At 38.5% G+C, this 19,228-nt stretch overlaps 2 protein-coding genes across 2 annotated transcripts; one reads left to right on the top strand and one right to left on the bottom strand.

Moving 5' to 3' along the window:
* The first annotated feature begins 1,108 nt into the window (after window positions 1-1,108).
* LOC130236275 (oxygen-regulated protein 1) lies at window positions 1,109-8,020 on the top strand. The gene is made up of 3 exons (XM_056466950.1): window positions 1,109-1,777; window positions 2,213-2,372; window positions 2,511-8,020. Exons 1-3 carry the CDS (start codon window positions 1,109-1,111, stop codon window positions 8,018-8,020), a joined length of 6,339 nt encoding a protein of 2,112 aa, XP_056322925.1.
* A 1,733-nt stretch (window positions 8,021-9,753) lies between these two features.
* si:dkey-94e7.2 (uncharacterized protein LOC100141353 homolog) lies at window positions 9,754-14,566 on the bottom strand. Its single transcript, XM_056466938.1, has 7 exons — window positions 14,544-14,566; window positions 14,173-14,288; window positions 13,889-14,044; window positions 13,648-13,752; window positions 10,263-10,472; window positions 9,966-10,158; window positions 9,754-9,856 (listed from the first exon to the last, which is right to left on the bottom strand). The coding sequence occupies exons 1-7, from the start codon at window positions 14,564-14,566 to the stop codon at window positions 9,754-9,756; spliced, it is 906 nt and encodes a 301-aa protein (XP_056322913.1).
* Between the last annotated feature and the right edge of the window lie 4,662 nt (window positions 14,567-19,228).

Raw genomic sequence — 19,228 nt, 5'->3', positions numbered from 1 at the left:
CATAATCTCTTCAGTTGACGGACAACAAACTGGCCAACTCAAGCCTCCTGAAAATGTGGAAAAAGGTAAGATAAATGGCTTAAAATAGTTTGTATATAGTTTGTTGAAATAGAGTTTGTATTTTAACTTAAGCCATCAAGAGTACTGTAATATTCCAGCTTTTTAAAATGTTAATGTTGGTCAATTAACCCGCCCTAGAAAACATGCTAATTATCAGGTATCATTTAGCATGGTGCTTGCTTGTAGCTGTGTGGAGACTGTTTTATTTTTATAAAATAGCATTCGCAGGAGATTATAAGGAGATTTCCTGTTTTGAGCTTTATATATTTGTGTTTTTGAATCATGGATTGCAGAATATGTCTTCTGGCTGTTATGCAATGGTTTACTGCACTGAAAAAATTCTTCCAGGACATCATTTGTCAATTGAATGAGGCTGTCTGTGCCACACGGCAAGGCTATCTATATAAAGATGATGTTTTCAAATAGCATGCAGTACATTTTATGACTAGTGACCTGTTTCAATATGTCTTTAGTTTTCTAAAGTTCTTTTTCAGATCAGTATACACGTAATGTGTATTTAAAAATATACATTATTTGTTTCATCCTTACTGTTTAATATGAGTATGATATTAGAATCTTTTTATTATATTTAATTTCAGTTCTTATACCTGGGCATCGGAAGAGAACCTTCCAGAACGAACTCGCGTAGTCCTTAAGAGAAGCCATTTCATTGCAAGAAGCCATTTCGTTAATGACTGTAATGAAAAATTGAAAACATTAACTAAAAGAAGAATGTAGTTGCTGCTGCTAATGAACTACAGAACTGCACAGTATAAAGACTTCATTAAAATAGAATGTTATGAAACTTAAAGGTTTTGTTTTGTTGTCATCAGCCCAAAGTCCTTAAGTGTACACTTGTTTGCAAAAACACTAATTTATGGGTGACACACAATGAATGTGGAAGCAATTTAGTAAAAACAGAACAATATTCTGGTATGATTTGCAGAGTGTTATTAAGCACATAATAAGACATAGTGTGTTGTTTGGTAATATTAAGTTGTAAATAAATGTTAACTGTTGTTCCTTTTTTTGTACAGAATCTATTATTATGAGCACAACACCCCTGAATGATGGCCCCCATCCCGACCTGTCCCCAGGGAGCATGCAAACATTGGTCTCCAGGCCACTGCTCCCTCAGTCAGACCCCATTACCACTAAAAGGGTATGTTTCTACAAGAGCGGTGACCCTCAGTTCACTGGGCACCGGATGGTCATCAACAGTCGCACTTTTAAAACCTTTGATGCCCTACTAGATGCCCTCTCAAAGAAAGTGCCTCTGCCATTTGGAGTAAGGACCATCACAACACCCAGGGGAACACATGCTGTCTGTTCCCTTGATGATGTGCAGGATGGGGGCTCTTATCTGTGCTCGGATCAGAAGAAAGTCAAGCCTTTTAACTTGGATGAGGTCCACAAGAGACAGGTGCCTTGGAACACTACCAGACCTGTCAGTGCGGGACGTCAAGCACGCAGAGAACTGGTCCGGCAACTAGCAAAGAGAAATCAAGTGTCCACAAGAACAATAAAAATGTCAGAAAACACTGTGGTGGTGCGGACACCAAAAAGGCTGACGGTTTATAAAAACAGAGATCCGAGCATGAAGCGAGTAATTGTTCTTCATAGGAGAATAGCCCCTACTTTTGAAGCTCTTTTGGATTATCTTTCTCAAACGTTGCAGTTTCCTGTTGTGAAGCTTTACACAGAAGATGGCAGAAGAGTAAGTGTATCATATATAAATATGTCTGTTTCCTTGCTATGATTGTTATAGAAGAGTAATATCACAAATAGGAATAAACTACTTTTATGTTTTGATTTTGTACAAAAGATGTTAGTAACTTTTAAAAATGTAGTTTTACTGTGCATTCTCAATGAATTATAAACATATTAGGCATGTTTTGAACTTTTTAGCCTATAGATTTTACTGTATACTGAATTTGTAATTAGTCATTCTGTCAATCCTTGATGCACTAAGCCATGATGTTTTAATTCTTACCCCCAGCTGTGTGAGTAGACTGTAATCACTTTTGTCTTAAGGAATGTGACGCACATGATGACTGGCTAAAGCTCATGTGAGCGTGCAAACTAATGTCCTAGTGTTTACGTTTTGTGGGAAAAAAGATGATGTTATTTACACTTTCTTATGTATTAATAGGTTGAAGGACTTTCTGCTCTTATTTTGTACACTGGGATTGTTGTGGCAGCTGGTAATGAACCCTTCAGAATAGGAATATACAATCTTCAGGCTCCCACAAAAATTCAGTCAAAGATACCATCTGAATCTGAATCCCTGCATCAAACGGAGACACTACTACGTAAGTTTAAATGACATATTTTAGTACTTTGCTTTAATGATGAGCAAATTTACATTTTGATTTTAAAACCTAATTATTTTTTTTTGTTTTTCATTCCTCCCACCATCTTTAATATCTAATATCTTATTTGTTCATAAGAAGAAAAAAAGATTCCATCTGGGACCAATTCAAGATCAAGGAATTTCTCTTTATCTTCTGAGAGATTCCTTGTAGAGCAGATCAATAAGTCACTAAATGGAAATCTGACAGAGCACAATGGGACAAAGGATGAATCAATGGAGACTGAAGGCAGTCAGCCAGTGGGATCAGATGAGATGGAGGCCTGTGACTTTACAGAGGATGTGAAGGAGAGGAATTGCCCCATAATGCCTAACGAAGACGACATTGAAAAATCATTTCGGGTCAATGAGGATGGAAGCATGACAGTAGAGATGAAGGTGCATCTTACTATAAAACAAGAGGAAATGATCCACTGGACGACTACATTGAGCCGCACCTCAGTTAATAGCCAGCAGAGGGCAGTGTGCAATTCCAAACCAGAATCTGGGGCAAATTCAGTAGATATAACCAATGACTCAGGCAAAGAGTCGAATGGACCTCATAGCCTAGATTCAAAAGAAATCAATACTGCACCTAATAAATCTGTAGGATTCATCAAGGAAGAAAGAGAAAATTATGGCAGTGATACATCTTCTGAAAAGCCTATGCCCGTCTATAGAAGGCTGCCCACTCCAGCCCCTAGACAACGTCGAAATGAGGTCTCAGTTGAAAACATTAAAACTGTTTCAGAGGCTGAAGTTCAGGAGAGTACAGTGGGTGCATACTCATACATGGAGCGAACTGCACAGGGAGAGTTGATGGAGGGTTACTGTGTGGTCAGTCGCAGCAGTAGCAGCAGCACAAGAACTGTGTCAAAACCCGGGAAGAGTGAATCAGGGGAGATTAAGCAGAAGAAGTCTCATTCTTCCTTTAGATCCTCAGGTGTGGCAGAGGTACTTCAGCTACAAAACAATGGGACGATGGGGATAACAGAGACTGTGGTACATATATATGAATCACAGGGTACATGTGACAATTACTATGCAAATACACAGATGGATACGGACAACAAGCCTGGATACTGCACAAAAGCTTTGCCTCAAAGTAAGCCAGGCTCAACAGACTCAGGACCCTGTTCATCAAGTAATGATTGTGATGTTGATCTCACAAGGCAGTCCACAAGCTCCAACTCCCTGGATGGTGGAAAAAGTAAAATGCTGTCGTTATCTTCTGACCGTTCAACACCTCCAAAAAAGATAAATAGCAATCTATCCATCCTTACCGATGATGAAAAACAATCCTTGGTTGAGTGCACATCTGAAACAATACAAAAAAAGATTATGCATCCAGCAGCAGAAACGAATTCCACCTATAAAAGCACTGCTGTTAACAAAAATAATTTACCTAAGTCCAAAAAATCAAAGCAAAGCACTTCTTCTGGATCATCTAGGCTTGGGAAAAACATAAAAGGCAGTGCTCCAGGCTCTTCAAAAGACCTCCAAGTGACTTCAGACACAATGAGCCACACAGGATCAGAGAAAAAGACAAGCTCAGCAGAAAGTGATAAACATGAGCACAAAGCAGTGAGAGACAAAAATAAGAAGACAAAGATATTTGAAAGTTCTTCAAAAAGTAAAAACTTGAATCTTGAAAATGGGAATCAAAGACCATCAGATAAAGATGTCAAGCTAAAAGATAAAACCATAAAAGACAGTTCCCACAAGATAAACACAAATAGCCAAGACTCTCAAGGGTCAAAATTGAAAAAAAGTAGTTTAGACATTGAATCACCAGCCCATGCAGCAAAACTAATAAAGAGACTTCCGAAACAAAGATCCATGAATGGTGTCAGATCAAAATCCTCTAAACCAAGACAGGAACTGAGTGAAAGTGTGTCATTGCCTGTGTTACAGTCTTCTTCCACCAGTGTAAATCAGTATGTTGAAAACTGGCTGAAACGAATTGAACCAGAATCTCTGCCCTATGAAGATGAGACAGACCCTCCAGAGATTGTGCCAAGAGCTGTATTCCAGATTGGGGCTGACTCCACTGAGGACTCTGAGATTAAAAGCATCCCTGATAGAGATAGCACAGATGAAAAAGAACAATTATTAGAAGATTATGTTGACGAGAGCCCAATGTCTCACCCACCAGTGCAAATAAGGTGTGAGGGAGAGCCAATTGAGCCACAGAAGACAATGGGCTTTTGTAAATCAATGCCAATTTTGAGGGTGCCTTCTGAACAAGAAGGTATTGTAAGAATGCACAAGTCATCCGAGCACTTGTTTCCCCCAGAACCCTCGGGGACATCTCAAAGTACAGAGGTCAGTATTAGATCAGGCATGAAACCAGTTTTGCAACAGTTGTGTTTGTCTGTACAGTCCATCAAGCGTGCTTTGAGTCAGACCTGCTTAACATCTGGGGAAAGGGAAAAGTCCAGTAGCCTCCCAGACTTTTCATCTCAGGTGGCCTCTGCCTTTGGTTCTCCATCCAGAGCTCTTCTGTCTTTCTTGTCAGTCATGACTCTGAGAGATGGGCTTTCAGTCCTTTATAAAAATGAATCTGAAACTGGCAGCTCAAATGACTGCCCAGAGGCCCTGCAGGTAATGCAGTCATTGGAAAAATTATCTAACATTAAAGATGAAGATGAGCTAAGGGCCAGCTTGACCAGTCTTCGTAGTTCAACTTCGTCCAAATTAAATCAAAGCTGGAAAGATTTCCAAGAGCAAAATATCTATAACGATAGTCCCCCACTGTCACCAAGACTATCGGAACAGGAGTTTGCTCTAGAAGTGGACTTGGAAGGAGACATGGGGGATCAGGACAAACAGCACAGTATTGCACAGTTACTGGATGAACTGAACATGCCTGAAGATGTTCAAAGAGAAATATCCTCTCTTGTTGAAGGAGAACTGAAGTATTTTACTCAATCAGAATCAATCAAAGATGCTGAGAACATCACTGAAATGTCAGGTAAAGAAGAGGAAAATGATGATGGCTCCTTAGGTGGGAGTTTAGAGAAAGCTGCAGAAATGGAAGAAGAAAGGGATAATATTGGCCAAGACAATGATGCAGCCAATGAGGACATAACCAATGATCCAAAAGATCCAGAACCTTCAGAGATTCATTTAAATCAGTCTCATTCCCCTGACTCAGAAACGGTAGAAAATGACTTTTTGAATGAAGATTCTGGTATAGCAGTGCCTAATCAGTCACCTGAAGGTAATGGTAGTGATTCAAGTAAAGCAGAGGCTTTAAAAATGTCTAATAACAACCAAGTGAATGCAGAAAGCTTGCAAGAAAAGGTGATGTATGAAGACTTAGAATCTGAAAACAAAGATGCTGAAGGAAATCATTCTTCAATAGCAGAAGATGATTTTCAGGATCAGAAGATGACTGCAGAAGATGTAGCTGAAGGTGAAGATGTTTCTGAGCTCTCGGATGACCAGGGCAATATGTCTGAAAGAGAGGAAAACATAATAGCAGAGGATACAGAAACTGATGAAAAGGAAAATGACACAATTCAAGACATGAGGCAAACTAGTGAACAATCAGATGATTCAGAACCAGACGCCTTTGGGGCCAAACACTCATGTTCGGCATCGGAAAGTGAGTGTATGTCATTTTCAGACAGAGAGGCAGCTGAGGTAAATGAGGACAATCATTACAATACAGCTGAGGATTGTGTCAAAGAAGAAGAAGAAGAAGAAGAAGAAGAAGAGACAATTAATGATAGAGGGCAAGAGCAAGAAAACAAGTCCATATTATCAGAAGGTGAGTCCCTGCCTTTAGAGCCTTCAGAGACATCATCACCTCATCATGATACAGAGGGCGAATTCAAAGAGCAAACAATACAATCATCCAGCCAAGAAGATGATCAAGTGATGTCTCCAGATATTAAAGATGCAGATGAACAAGTATGTACTACATCAGAGGTCTCAGAAGATGAGGATTCAGAACCACACTTCAATAACAGTAGCCCTCATCATGGTAGTAATGTTGAGAATAGTATGACCCCTGAAACGGATTATGAGAAATCACAACATATTGAAGATGACCTTGTTGAAGAACATGACATTAACAAAGTAGACCATGATGGCTCAGAGGTTTGTAAACAATTAGATCCAGATGCTGAACCGGACTCTTCTACAATCTCAGATCCTGAGGTTGGGGATGAAGATGTGGCAGAAAAAAAGTCAAACACAAGTGATTCAAAACTCCAGACATTAGAGGAAGATAGTCTCATTGATAAAAAGGGCAGTTCTGCTGAAGAGTGTGATGAAGAAGAGGTTGATCATAGCAGTTTACTTGATTCTCACAATAATATCGATGGCGTTCAAAACTCGATTGTGTGTACTAATACTACAGATTCTGCGGAAAGGGAATCATGCAGCAGTACAATTACGAGTGGGCATCATTTTGAGAATACAGAGAGTTTGGGGATGGAACATGGCTATCATTATCTACTGCAACCAACTGAGATCTCACAAGAGCTGTTAGACCTTATCAATTCAGCTTTGTTGTCCTCTACCCTGACTGTCACATCTGATTCAAATGGCAACCTCAGAATAGAGCCAGATAAATGCAAAATGAAGGAGATGTTTATGGCTGGCCAAAGAACAGATGATCAATATGGTCAAAAACGTCTCCCGAGTCCTAACACATCTGATCTGTCTGATTATAGACCTGAGACGTCTGACATTGGTGGATACCAGTCTCAGGAGTTTTTTACCGAGAGTGGAGATGAGGAGACGGAGAGATTGCATATCTTTCGGGAAATTTTAAAACAAAGTTCAGAGAAGCCAAGATTAAGAAACCATGTGAAAGAGAACAGCTCAATGAAATCACCCACATGGATGGCAACGAAACATACTGGCAGTCCAAGTTTAAAAAGCAGTGGTCTTAATTCTTTTCGAGATACTAATAGTGCAATAAATGAGCCACTATCCCACAGTGTATCACCTAGCAATAAAAGTTCACTTGACGGAGATGCTGAATCGGTACAGGGCATGACTTTAAAAGATAAAATCAACTCTGAAGAGGGAGTTCTCATTGATAAAGGCAGGTGGCTTCTCAAAGAAAACCACCTAATTCGTAACTCTCCTCCTGCATCCATGGGAATGTACGGAAATGAAGACACCACATCAGCTGACACGGCTCAGGATAACAGGAGTGAAGATTCATCTCATCCATATTGTGAGAACCAAGCCTCACCTCTGGCTGCAATATCTTCTTCTGAGTTGGAAGATATGGTTAAACCCCCTACACCAAAGTGTACGTACTTCAACATGGCACACAGCAGTGACTCTGATCCTCTTATAGATGCCCAAAGTGTCAGGAGTGGCAGTGGTGGAGGTGATACTAGGAGAAAAAGGGAGCTTAAGGTATGTCCGATGGGGGAGTCTTCAAACATGTGGGCAAAGAAAAATGGAAGTATGTCTTCATTTGCATCTGTTGAGTTCAAACTGCCCGATGGCAAAGTTCATCCTCAGAAGGGGTCAAGCTCTGGGGTTCACAGATCCCAGAGTCAAGACAGTCAGATAGTTCAAGAGGAGGAGTCCAGGGTTGGGCTAAATCTCAGGTGTGGGCAGCACTGCCCAATATTATAGTCCAAAAGGGAAAGTGTACCAGAATTGCTTCTATTTAAGTTCTAGTTTGTTTTAGTTAATTTGCTTTAACTAAATGAACAGCACACATGACTTCACTTCGGTGCCTGCTAGTCTTTACGATTACAATGTTTTGGCTTATTTTAAGTATGTCTCCATTTTGAAGGGGCTAAATTGCACAATCAATCTGATTTACTTGAACTTCCTAAGTGGCATTTCTCCTAGGTAAAAGGTGAATGATAAATAATTCACCCAAGCCCCATAATATGCTTGATTTGAGTTTGTTTTCCAGAGATGTGGAGACTCTGGCTTACTCTAATCATGAACTTGTGCTTAAATCACCATTCAAAAGTACCCTTTTGAAGGGTGGTCTGCTAAATTAATATCTCTCAGTGTGTGTTGCCTCACCCTTTGAACCACTTTTAAATTGTCTTTTTATAAAAGCCCTCAAATTCACAGAGAAAAGTAATTAGAACCTATATGAACATATAGGTTTAATAGAGGTTTTGATATAGGTTTGATATAGGTTCATATATGTTTATATAGGTTCTTTCCATGTGGGATTGTTTGGTTAAAACAAGAGAATAGGAAATAATACTTTGTTTTCTGATATTTTTGTGCCATTTTTTGGTTTATAAAGCACAACAGATTATTTGGTAAACTCGTTTTGTTGGAATGGAATTTGTTGAGATTTTTTTTAAACATTTAGTTTTAATGCTTTTTTAAAAGCAGTATTAACATCATAACATAATATCCAGGAGAATAGCGCAACGCAAAAATATAAAACTCAAGGCAGCTTACATTACAATGAGATGGATTCCTTTTATTGTGCTGATAACTAGGAGAGCAGATAAAATATACACTAATAACCTCTAGGATCTATCTTATTTAAGGGTATACTGCATTTATATGAATTTGTATATTGATCACATTTGGATATGTATATAACATGTATGTTATATATGTATATTCTTTTTTTTCTCAAATATTTTAGGTCACTGAAACAGTGCATTGCAAACCGAACCAGAAATAACAAATAGACAAACAGAATAAAAACAAAAGAGGCAAAACTGTAGGCATGGCTTGTTCAGAGGGTTCTCGAGTGTAAATACAAATAGGCCTAGTTCTCACAAAACAGTTGCTAAGCAATGCAGGGTTTAAAGCATAGGTCTCAAACTGGATTCCTGGAGGGCTGCAGCTCTGCACTGTTTTGCTCCAACCCTAATCAAACACAGCTGATCCAAATAATCAAGGTGTTCAAGACTACTAGAGACTATTAAGCAGGTTTGAGTTGGAAGTATTCGGAGCTAAACTATGCGAAGCTGCGGCCCTTCTGGGATTGAGTTTGAGACCATTGGTTTAAAGAAATATTGCCTGTCAAAGGTCAAACAGGTGAACTTGACTTAAATGCCAGTGTATGGGAAGTGTGAGGTGCTTGCCATATAATGTAATTTTACTCTATCGTGGCTGCAATCAAAAAGGTTTTCAGTTCTTAATGCAAATGGAGAAGTATTTCAAATGATTTTGAAATGATTGTTATTTTGTGAGAAAGGAAAACAATCATTTTTAATTGAGTACATAGTTGGAAATGAAACTATGAAATAAAAAAGATGTTGATTTGTTAATGAAGTTTGTGTAGTGGCATTTTTTATTTATTCATAAGCAATAAAATTGGGTATTTTTCATGGGTACACTGAATTGTCAATGCAAAACAAAGAAAATTGCACTCCTTGCACTCAGTCCCAGAGTATTCCCAGCATATTGCAACTGAGCTCCCAAAGTTTCTCAGCCATTTCATCATCTCTAGCAGCTCTGGTGCATCTTGAAGGTCCGCAGTTACTTTAAAAATGGGGAAGGAATAGAAAGAAAATGCAAAGTAAATAAATTTCATTTGGGTGCCAATAAATTTATGCAACAGTATTTGATTCAGTGTGACGCTGTTTAATACCTGTAGTATCCACCGCTCTCTGCAACTAACTCTGGCTGCACTGCGCAATAGATGGTAGTTTGTGCGCCCTGCACTGGGGTCTTTGTGAAAGGCCTGACAACTTTCCACATGATCAGAAGTCCGAGATTCATATGTCTTTTAAGTTCAGTTCGCACAATTCCTGGATGGACTGCATATGATGTGACACCTGTGTCTGAAGATACAATTTAATTAGTACTCCAAAATATTCTTTGACACAGTTAGCCATTATTTTTGTACCTATTCTTCTGACCTTCTGTATTTTGAAAGGACATTTACCCTTGAGTTTTTTGGCCAAGGAGCGAGTGAAAAGAATGTTGGCCAGTTTACTTTGACCATACGCCCTCCTACTGTGGTAATTCCTCTCACTGTTGATATCATCAAGTGTTATTGTACCCCAACTGTGAGCCATGGATGAAAGGTTGATGATTCTGGAGGGGGCTGATCTCTTCAGCAGGTCGATCAGCAGGAAGGTTAACAGGAAGTGACCTGAATGACATCAGCTATTACACTTTCATGTTTTTATTTTACACATAATGGTACATCAAAAACGCTTCATTAAACATGTAGCAAGACAAGATTTTGGATACAGTACAAGATAATTGTGATGAGGAAATGTCATTATTTTTTATTAACATTAACCTTCACCTGCTCCTTGGGTCATTTTGACTGGAAATTCATTTATTCATTCATTTTCTTTTTGGCTTAGTGCCTTTATTATTCAGGGGTCACCACAGCAGAATGAACCGCCAATTTATCCAGCATGTTTTATGCAACGAATGCCCTTCCAGCTGCAACCCATCACTAGGAAACACCCATACACTCTCACATTCACACACACTCATACACTACGGACAATTTAGCTTATCTAATTCACCTATAGCACATGTCTTTGGACTGTGTGGGAAACTGGAGCACCTGAAGGAAACCGACACGAACACGGGTAGAACATGCAAACTCAACACGGAAATGCCAACTGACCTAGCCGAGGCTCAAACCAGCGACATTCTTGCTGTGAGGCGACAGCGCTTGACTAGAAATTATTGTTTTTTAATTAATTTCAATTTTCAATTGATTGTTCATCAAATTAGTATAAGTTTGAAGCTGGAATTTGAATAACAAATCTTTCTGATATGGCTCATTTTGATATTTATAGTAAAGAATGGGACGTTTTTCCCTTTTATTTGTCTAAATCAATACATCTGGCACAATGCAATACAAACACACTCACCCATATTGTATGTATATGAAGGATATTTGCATATTTTGATTAAAAATTACCTTGTTTAAACTATTTAAAAATTTTCTATGAATATCTGAAAGCAAAAATTATAATAGTCACGTAATTCAGTTTATTTGTTTTGTAAAGACTTCATTAAGGTTTGTATCAACCTCTTAGTGGCAGTAACCATAAAAAAACAATGTTATGGTATGTTATGTTGTGTCAGTGTTATGTCTCTCCACCAATCAGCTGGTGTGTCGTGTGCGGTCTGGCGGAATATGGCTGCAGTCACGTCATCCAGGTGGATGCTGCACACTGATGGTGGATGAGTGGACCCCCCGCCCCCCCTCACCCACCACCCATTGTGGAAAGCAATTTGAGTGTCTAGAAAACGCTTTATAAATGTAAGGAATTATTATTATTATTAATTATCATTATGTTTTTTTTTTCACAACAGGGCTTCAGAGACACTCAATATATTTTGATGTTTACTGTGAAATTGTCTGGATTTTGTCTTATTTTAGTCATGAAAGAAAAAGTAAACTAATGCGTTTTTTTGTTTGTTTAAGAAATTATTAAAATAACAAAATTATATAAATGACTGACAAGATTTCTGGACCAAAAAAAAGTAACACTTTTAGGGCTCTATTTTAACGTTCTAGGCGCAAAGTCTAAAGAGCATGGCACTAAAGCATTAAGGGCGTATCTGAATCCACTTTTGCTATTTTAAGGATGGAAAAATGTGCACCCTGACAGGGTTGTGCTTATTGTCATAATGCATTATGCGTGTGTTTTGAGCATAACATACATTAAACCAACCCGAGTCTCATCTACCTTTCCGTTTAAGAGTCAGATGCATCGCACCATGGAGCATTTGCTATTTACAAAAACTGAACACTTCACTAGCAAGAAAACAGACCATCTGAAGTGCGAGGATAAAGAACGAGCCTCCTCCATTTGGCCTCTTTACTCTTTACTTTAATTTTACTCTTTACTTTACACCTTTACTTTCATGGATACTCACTCAACTTACGTGAACGCACTCCACAGACATCCATTAGCCTACATATTTAATTTCATTTGTTAAGTGCAAAGATTTGTTTCAAAACTGTTTCTAAATTCTGTTCTAATTTCCAGCAAACGAATAAATGAACAATAATAACGAAGTGTGGTCAAAAAAACTGAGTTATATTCAAACACACATTCTATTCTTATGCCCCATATGGTGATGCATACGTCTTCAAAACACGACAGGTGGACAAATGTAAACTTGTTATATGCTTAACTTGCAAATCTAAACCACTTGTAGTGGTTTTAATATTTATGTAGAAAATAATAATTTTGTATCATTTTAATCTTTAATTTTTTCATATGTTAAGATATTTGTGTATTGCTGTACATCCTGTGTGTATTAAGCAATGTGTAAGCATTTGGACCTTCATAGGTGCATAACTAAGCACCTGCGCTGGACTTTAGACCAGCTTTCAGTTGGTCAACGGCGCAGTCTATTTCAGTTCCTAAAAATAGCAACGCACCAACAATGTGCAAAAAGTCCACATAGTGGAGCAAATGGATTTGCTGTTTAAACAACGTGCGCCAACTGAAAATTAGGGTTGTTCTGGCCTAAAAATGATAACAAATCGCACTTATTGCGCCGGGAGTATGATAGCAAAGTTTCTTTAAGGAAAGTCATTTCACTCTGCGGGCATCTTTGAAACGCTTCTCGGGCAGTATGCCCAGGCATTCTGTTTGAATGGGGAAACATCAAATTCTCTAAAACTACTAGCCAAGCTTATGATTAAATTCCATATTACGAATAACCAATCAAATTAAACAGCAACTGTCTATTTAGTTCTGATGACATGGTGCGTTATCCTGCTGGAAGGATACACTGTGGTCATGAAGGGATGGACGTGGTTAGCAACAATACTCAGGTAGGCTGTGACGTTGACAAAGTGCTCAATTGGTACTAAAGTGTGCCAAGAAAATATCTCCCAGACCATTACACCACCAGTAGCAGCCTGAACCGTTAATACAAAGCAGGATGTATCCATACTTTCATGTTGTTGATGCCAAATTCTGACCCTACCATTTCTAAATGTTCATATCACACAAAATCTCACGTCTGGTCGGAGCCCCTCCCCCAGAGACCTGTAACTCTATAGCGATCGCTGATTGGCTCCTGTACTAGAAGGTAGGCTTTATTCACCATATAGTGATCGCTGATTGGCTCCTGTGCTAGAAGGCGGGGCTTCATTCGCCATATTGACAGTTACACATTTCCCCATTCAAAAGTATACGAATGACATGTCTTGTGTACTCTAGAGTCTTTGATGATAGAGCCCTTAATGACAGAAAGATACGTGAGAGTATAACAAGGGAGGGATGAAGGTTGAACATGCATTGTATGTAAGGTGATGGCATTCAATGAGAGCACTTTACCTAAGTGGTTGACACCAAACTGCATCTCAAAACCATCTGCTGTCTTGGAGTAGGGACACATCATGACCCCAGCATTATTTATGAGTAAGTGAAGACTTCTTTCCTCTGAAACAAGAAGGATTTTAATAGGAACTATTATAGTCTTCTGTATGTGACACACTGGTAGTTTTAAAATTAGCAACTGTTTTGTTCGGTTTAACATCAATACAGATGTGGCTCTAAAAAAATCATCATCACTTACCGCTGTTGATAACCTCAGCAAATTCTCTGATTGACCTGGTGTCAGATAAGTCTAGTTTCCTGATCACAATGTTTTGGTTGCCTGAATCTTCCATGATTTCTCTTTGTGCTCTTTCTGCTTTTTCGACATCTCTGCAAGCCATTATTATCCTAGCCCCTGTAGAACAACTCCAAAACACATGACTTTTATAATTGGTGTCCTCAAACCAAACATTTCTGGTGTGTCTAAAATCTGATTTACATTACAAGAAGTAGCTGCTGCAAAGACAAAGATGAATGTGCTACCGCGTTTTGCCAGGTCTTTTGTTGTTTCTTTTCCAATGCCAGTATTTGCTCCAGTGATAATGACTGTTTTGCCATCGAGTCGTGCATTAGATGACCACTGGCCGCCAAAAAAGTCTCTGTGCAAAACATCATAAATGCCAATTAAAGAGACACAATTGTGAGCTTAATTTAAGAATCACTGCATATAAACTACGCATGGTGGACCAAAGAGGAAACAATCACTTTGATTATGTAAAAGCCTAAATAAAACAATGTAGCAATGTCAACAGTAGCAGATACAAACTCTTTGTAATATGTCTCAGGTAACCTAGATCTAGTTGTAAAGACACTTTAGATATATTAATTATAAGTTTGAGAAATGATAAACCTACCTCAGAGCGTATATGTTGGCCATCTTGCTCTCTAAAGGAAACACATGACTTCCCTCTGGAGTTGTTCACAGATACTGCACTGAAAGACAATGCATTGTTCAGCGTGAGCCACAGTGCATCGGTGTGGATTAGAAATCGAACAGACTAATCCCCAGCTAATCGGTTTAAAGCTCTGATCTACTGTTAACTCAGCGTGAATGCATTCCTCACTGGATTCTGGAAACCTGATAAATGTTTTAACTTACAATTATAGTGAATTTGAACAACCTACAGATGAAAACAAACGAATAATGAGTAGAGGGGAGAACACAGAATAATGGATTTGGAGTTATAGGATTTAAAAAACAGCAGAGTGGAATTATCTTCATTTATTCATATTTCTTCGGTTTAGTCTCTTTATTAATCTGTGGTCGCCACAGTGGAATGAACCACCAACTTATCCAGCATTTGTTTTACGTAGTGGATGCCCTTCCAGCTGCAACCCAGTATTTGGAAACACCCATACACTCTCACATTCACACACATACATGTATTATGACCTATAGCTTGTCTTTGGACTGCATGGGGAAAACCCACGCAAACATGGGGAGAATATGCAAACTCCATACAGAAATGCCGACTGATCCATCTGGGACTCGAACCAGCGACCTTCTTGCTGTGAGGTGGCAGTGCTAACCACTGAGCCACCTTGTCACCCCCACAATTATATTATTGGTCTAAAAATAAAATTAAATAATAATGAAACAGATGGTGGCTGGAGGGGTCTAGGGTTTGAAGTTGGGGAGAGATAGATGAATGAGTGCTTGTAGAATGCAAAAATCTACTTATATACACTCACCGGCCACTTTATTAGGTACACCTTACTAGTACCGGGTTGGACCCCCTTTTGCCTTGAAAGCTTCCTTAATCCCCTGTGGCATAGAATCAACAAGGTACTGGAAAATTCCTCAGAGATTTTGGTCCATATTGACACGATAGCATCGCACAGTTGCTGCAGATTTGTCGGCTGCACATCCATGATGTGAATCTCCCATTCCACCACATCCCAAAGGTGCTCTATTGGGTTAGGATCTGGTGACTGTGGAGGCCATTTGATTACAGTGAACTCATTGTCATGTTCAAGAAACCAGTCTGAGATGATTTGTGCTTTATGACATGGTGTGTTATCCTGCCAGAAGGATACACTGTGGTCATGAAGGGATGGACATGGTCAGCAACAATACTCAGGTAGGCTGTGACGTTGACACAATGCTCAGTTGGTACCCTACCATCCGAATGTGATGATGAAGACTCATCAGACCAGGCAACATTTTTCCAGTCTTTTGTTGTCAAATTTTGGTGAGCCTGTGCAAATTGTAGCCCCAGTTTCCTGTTCTAAGCTCACAGAAGTGGCACTCTGTGTGCTCTTCTGCTGCTGTAGGCCATCCGCCACAAGGTTCGACATGTTGTGCATTCAGAGATCCTCTTCTGCATACTTCAGTTGTAATGAGTGGTTATTTGAGTTACTGTTGCCTTTATATTAGCTTGAACCAGTCTGGCCATTTTCTCCTAACCTCAACAAGGCATTTGCTTCCACAGAACTGCCGCTCACTAGATATTTTCTGTTTTTTGGACCATTCTCTGTAAATCCTAGAGCTGGTCGTGCGTGAAAATCCCAGTAGATCAGCAGTTTCTGAAATATTCATTTGCAGCAGATCGTCTTGACCATGTCTACATGCCTAAATGCATTGAGTTGCTGCCATGTGATTGGCTGATTAGAAATTTGCGTTAACAAGCAGTTGGACATTTACTTTATTGTACCTAATAAAGTGGCCGGTGAGTGAGTGTATTTATACATTTTTAGCTATTATGCAATTCCTACTATAAAGCACCTCATTGACTTTATTTTTTACCATGATATTTATCCCAAATACACTACTAATGCAGTGCAATGATATTTGGAGGAAAAAAAATGCAGACCTGAATATTATAGAGGCAGAGTTGAAGCATCTGGGTAAAATATGATAGTTGAAATTTAAAAATAACTACATAGGAAGTGCTAAAAGAGGCCTGATATTACATCGCACATTATTTCAGGACAGTGTGTTCAGAACAGTTCTAGCTGTGAAAGAGTTCACCATAAATACTGACATTTTCTTGAATGAAAATTGTTCTTTTAAAAAAATCTGTATTTATTTAGGCCTCTAATACACACTGAAGAACACACCTAAAGGAACCAAAAATATAAACACACACACAAATATAGTAGTGGCAGCACACTTTTGAAAATAAATATGATTTCATACTAAAACTTATTTAAACACACTAAACGTTATTACACTAGGCATGCATATTTTGAGCATAGGAAACAATGATAATCCAAAAGATGTAGAGTACAGAAGATGTAAACATATTTTTATTTATTCAGTTCTGGTGTAAATATGATGTATTTAAAAAAAGGCCAAACAATTTGAGATATACTGAAAACCGCTTCATTGCAAAATTAATATGATATTTTTTTGGCATCAAGAAAAATCTACTTTCATGCATTCTTGAATTATAATACTAAAGCACAATATAAATAAATCTAAAATAATGAAGGTAATTATAATAAGCTGCTTTCTTGGTTGTGTTTTTTGTTTAGCATTTCATATGACAATGTTGTACACCACCCATGTTTTGCAAACTATCTAGTTTAGACTATCAAACTGATAAATGACCAGTTTCTTGAAGCACATTTATAGCTGTCCTTCCAATTAAATACTCACTTTGCTGTGGTCATCACACTCAAACATTTCTGGTGTGAACACTCCCTATCCTAAACATGATGTAAGTGATTTTGCTAGTTTCAGGTTGATGCAGTATTCATGTTCACATCCTGTGCCAATTTTTTAAAATAGCAAATACATTTGCGCTCATTTGCCTGCTCATGGGCTGATGGTCTGAAAACAGGTGTGCTCATGCACACTGTTGCTGTTTTTGAGCAACTGAAATAAACTGCACCACTGACCAACTGAACCCAGATCTAAAGTCATTGGCACAATATAGATTATATTAAATAAAAAATGTAAAAAAAATGCTTTAGTTTTATGCACCCACACAGGATGTGCAGCACCACTCAAACATGCTAAATATTTAAAATAAAATGATAGGACTGGATCTGGTTGAGGTCGATCTAGCCTCTCTCAATCCCCGAGGCTGGCTCTGCACTGGTTGTGTAAATACAAAATTGACCCAAAACAACTGAATATGATTGGTTAAGTTTGGCAATAAAAATGCTGAAATGTGGTTCAACTGGCGTAAGAGCCTTGGAATAAAATTAAATAAAAATAAAATGAAAGGATTACTATGTATAAATATATTGCACAGGCATGTCCTGATAGTCTCATTTCATGCTTTAACCTTGTGCATGAGAAGATCTGCATGCAAAGTCAAAAATAAAAACTGGTGCTTAAAGAGATGACTCTGATTGGTTTAGCATGTTATGCCCAAAACACACCCCAAAAAACACCCACACACCCTGTGCGACCAAAACACCCCCTCCCTCCAATAATATCTGTGTATTAATATTTTCTGTTGTGTATAAACAGATTTTGCAGGACTAAATTCAGTCAATCACATATTTTTGTTTTGATTATAACGGTTACCTGATTTTACCTAAGGAATGCATGGCTTAGACAATCTCAGGCTTAAAGTACAGGAAATCACAGTGGAAAGCAGTGACATTGGTGGTTTTAGCTTGTGAGGTTGTAAAACTGTATTCATTAAATGCTAATCTCACAAGTTCTAAGTAGAAAAAAATCAGCCTGATCTCACGAGGAAACTTAAGTATTTTACCTTTCGTCAGTTTAGTGGCTAATTCGTATGAATTTTTACAAGTTCAGTCGTATAAAAATGTATGATTTTAAAAAGCTGGTGTGGCACCCAAACCGCCCCTAAACCCAACCGTCTTTGGGGATACGCAAATTGTACTAAATTGTAGATTGAGATCATACGAATTCACCACTAAATCCAGTTAGCAGTTTTTATTGTTACATAAACAAATTAGATTCTACAGTTAACCTTTGGTTTGACTTATTTGGGGATTGGCCAAAATTTAGGACCTGCTCAATATAAAATAAGTCAGTTTATTGGCTCCAAATGGCTTGAGATGAATGACAAAATACAGTACATTTAAAAAGAGAAAAGGAGACTTAAACGACTTCGTACAACCACACAAGCTCCCACTGAGACACTAAACGCTAGAGTTGAAACCAATAGTATCTGCATGCAGATTTGGATATGTAAGCTGAAACTGCATATCTCAGAGATGCAATGTCAGACACAATGCACTCAATGGAGCTAGTGACATCACTGTGAGGGGTAAGGTTAGGGGTGGGGTTAGGTGTCGAGATTAAAAGCATTGCATGCAGCTCAGATTACAACTGCACCTAGTCTGCATCTAGACCACTTTCGTTGAAACTGGCATGAAGGGTGGGAAAACTTCATATTAAACCCTATGGATTAAAACTGGGATGCCATTAAAGTTGATGTGCATGTGAAGGCAAATATTCCAATATTTTTGACAGCATTGAAGGAGGGGTATCAGGATGATGATCACTCCAGGAGTGGTAAATATCCTTTCTGCATGATATGATTTTTAATAAAGTTGAATTTGTTTTTAAGGGTCTACAGTTGAAGTCAGAGATATTAGCCCTTCTGAATTT

Source organism: Danio aesculapii, chromosome 2, assembly GCF_903798145.1.
Source record: "Danio aesculapii chromosome 2, fDanAes4.1, whole genome shotgun sequence".
In the NCBI taxonomy this organism is placed as follows: domain Eukaryota; kingdom Metazoa; phylum Chordata; class Actinopteri; order Cypriniformes; family Danionidae; genus Danio; species Danio aesculapii.
The sequence above is the reverse complement of the archived record's forward strand: the minus strand, read 5'-3'. Positions and strand labels throughout refer to the sequence as shown.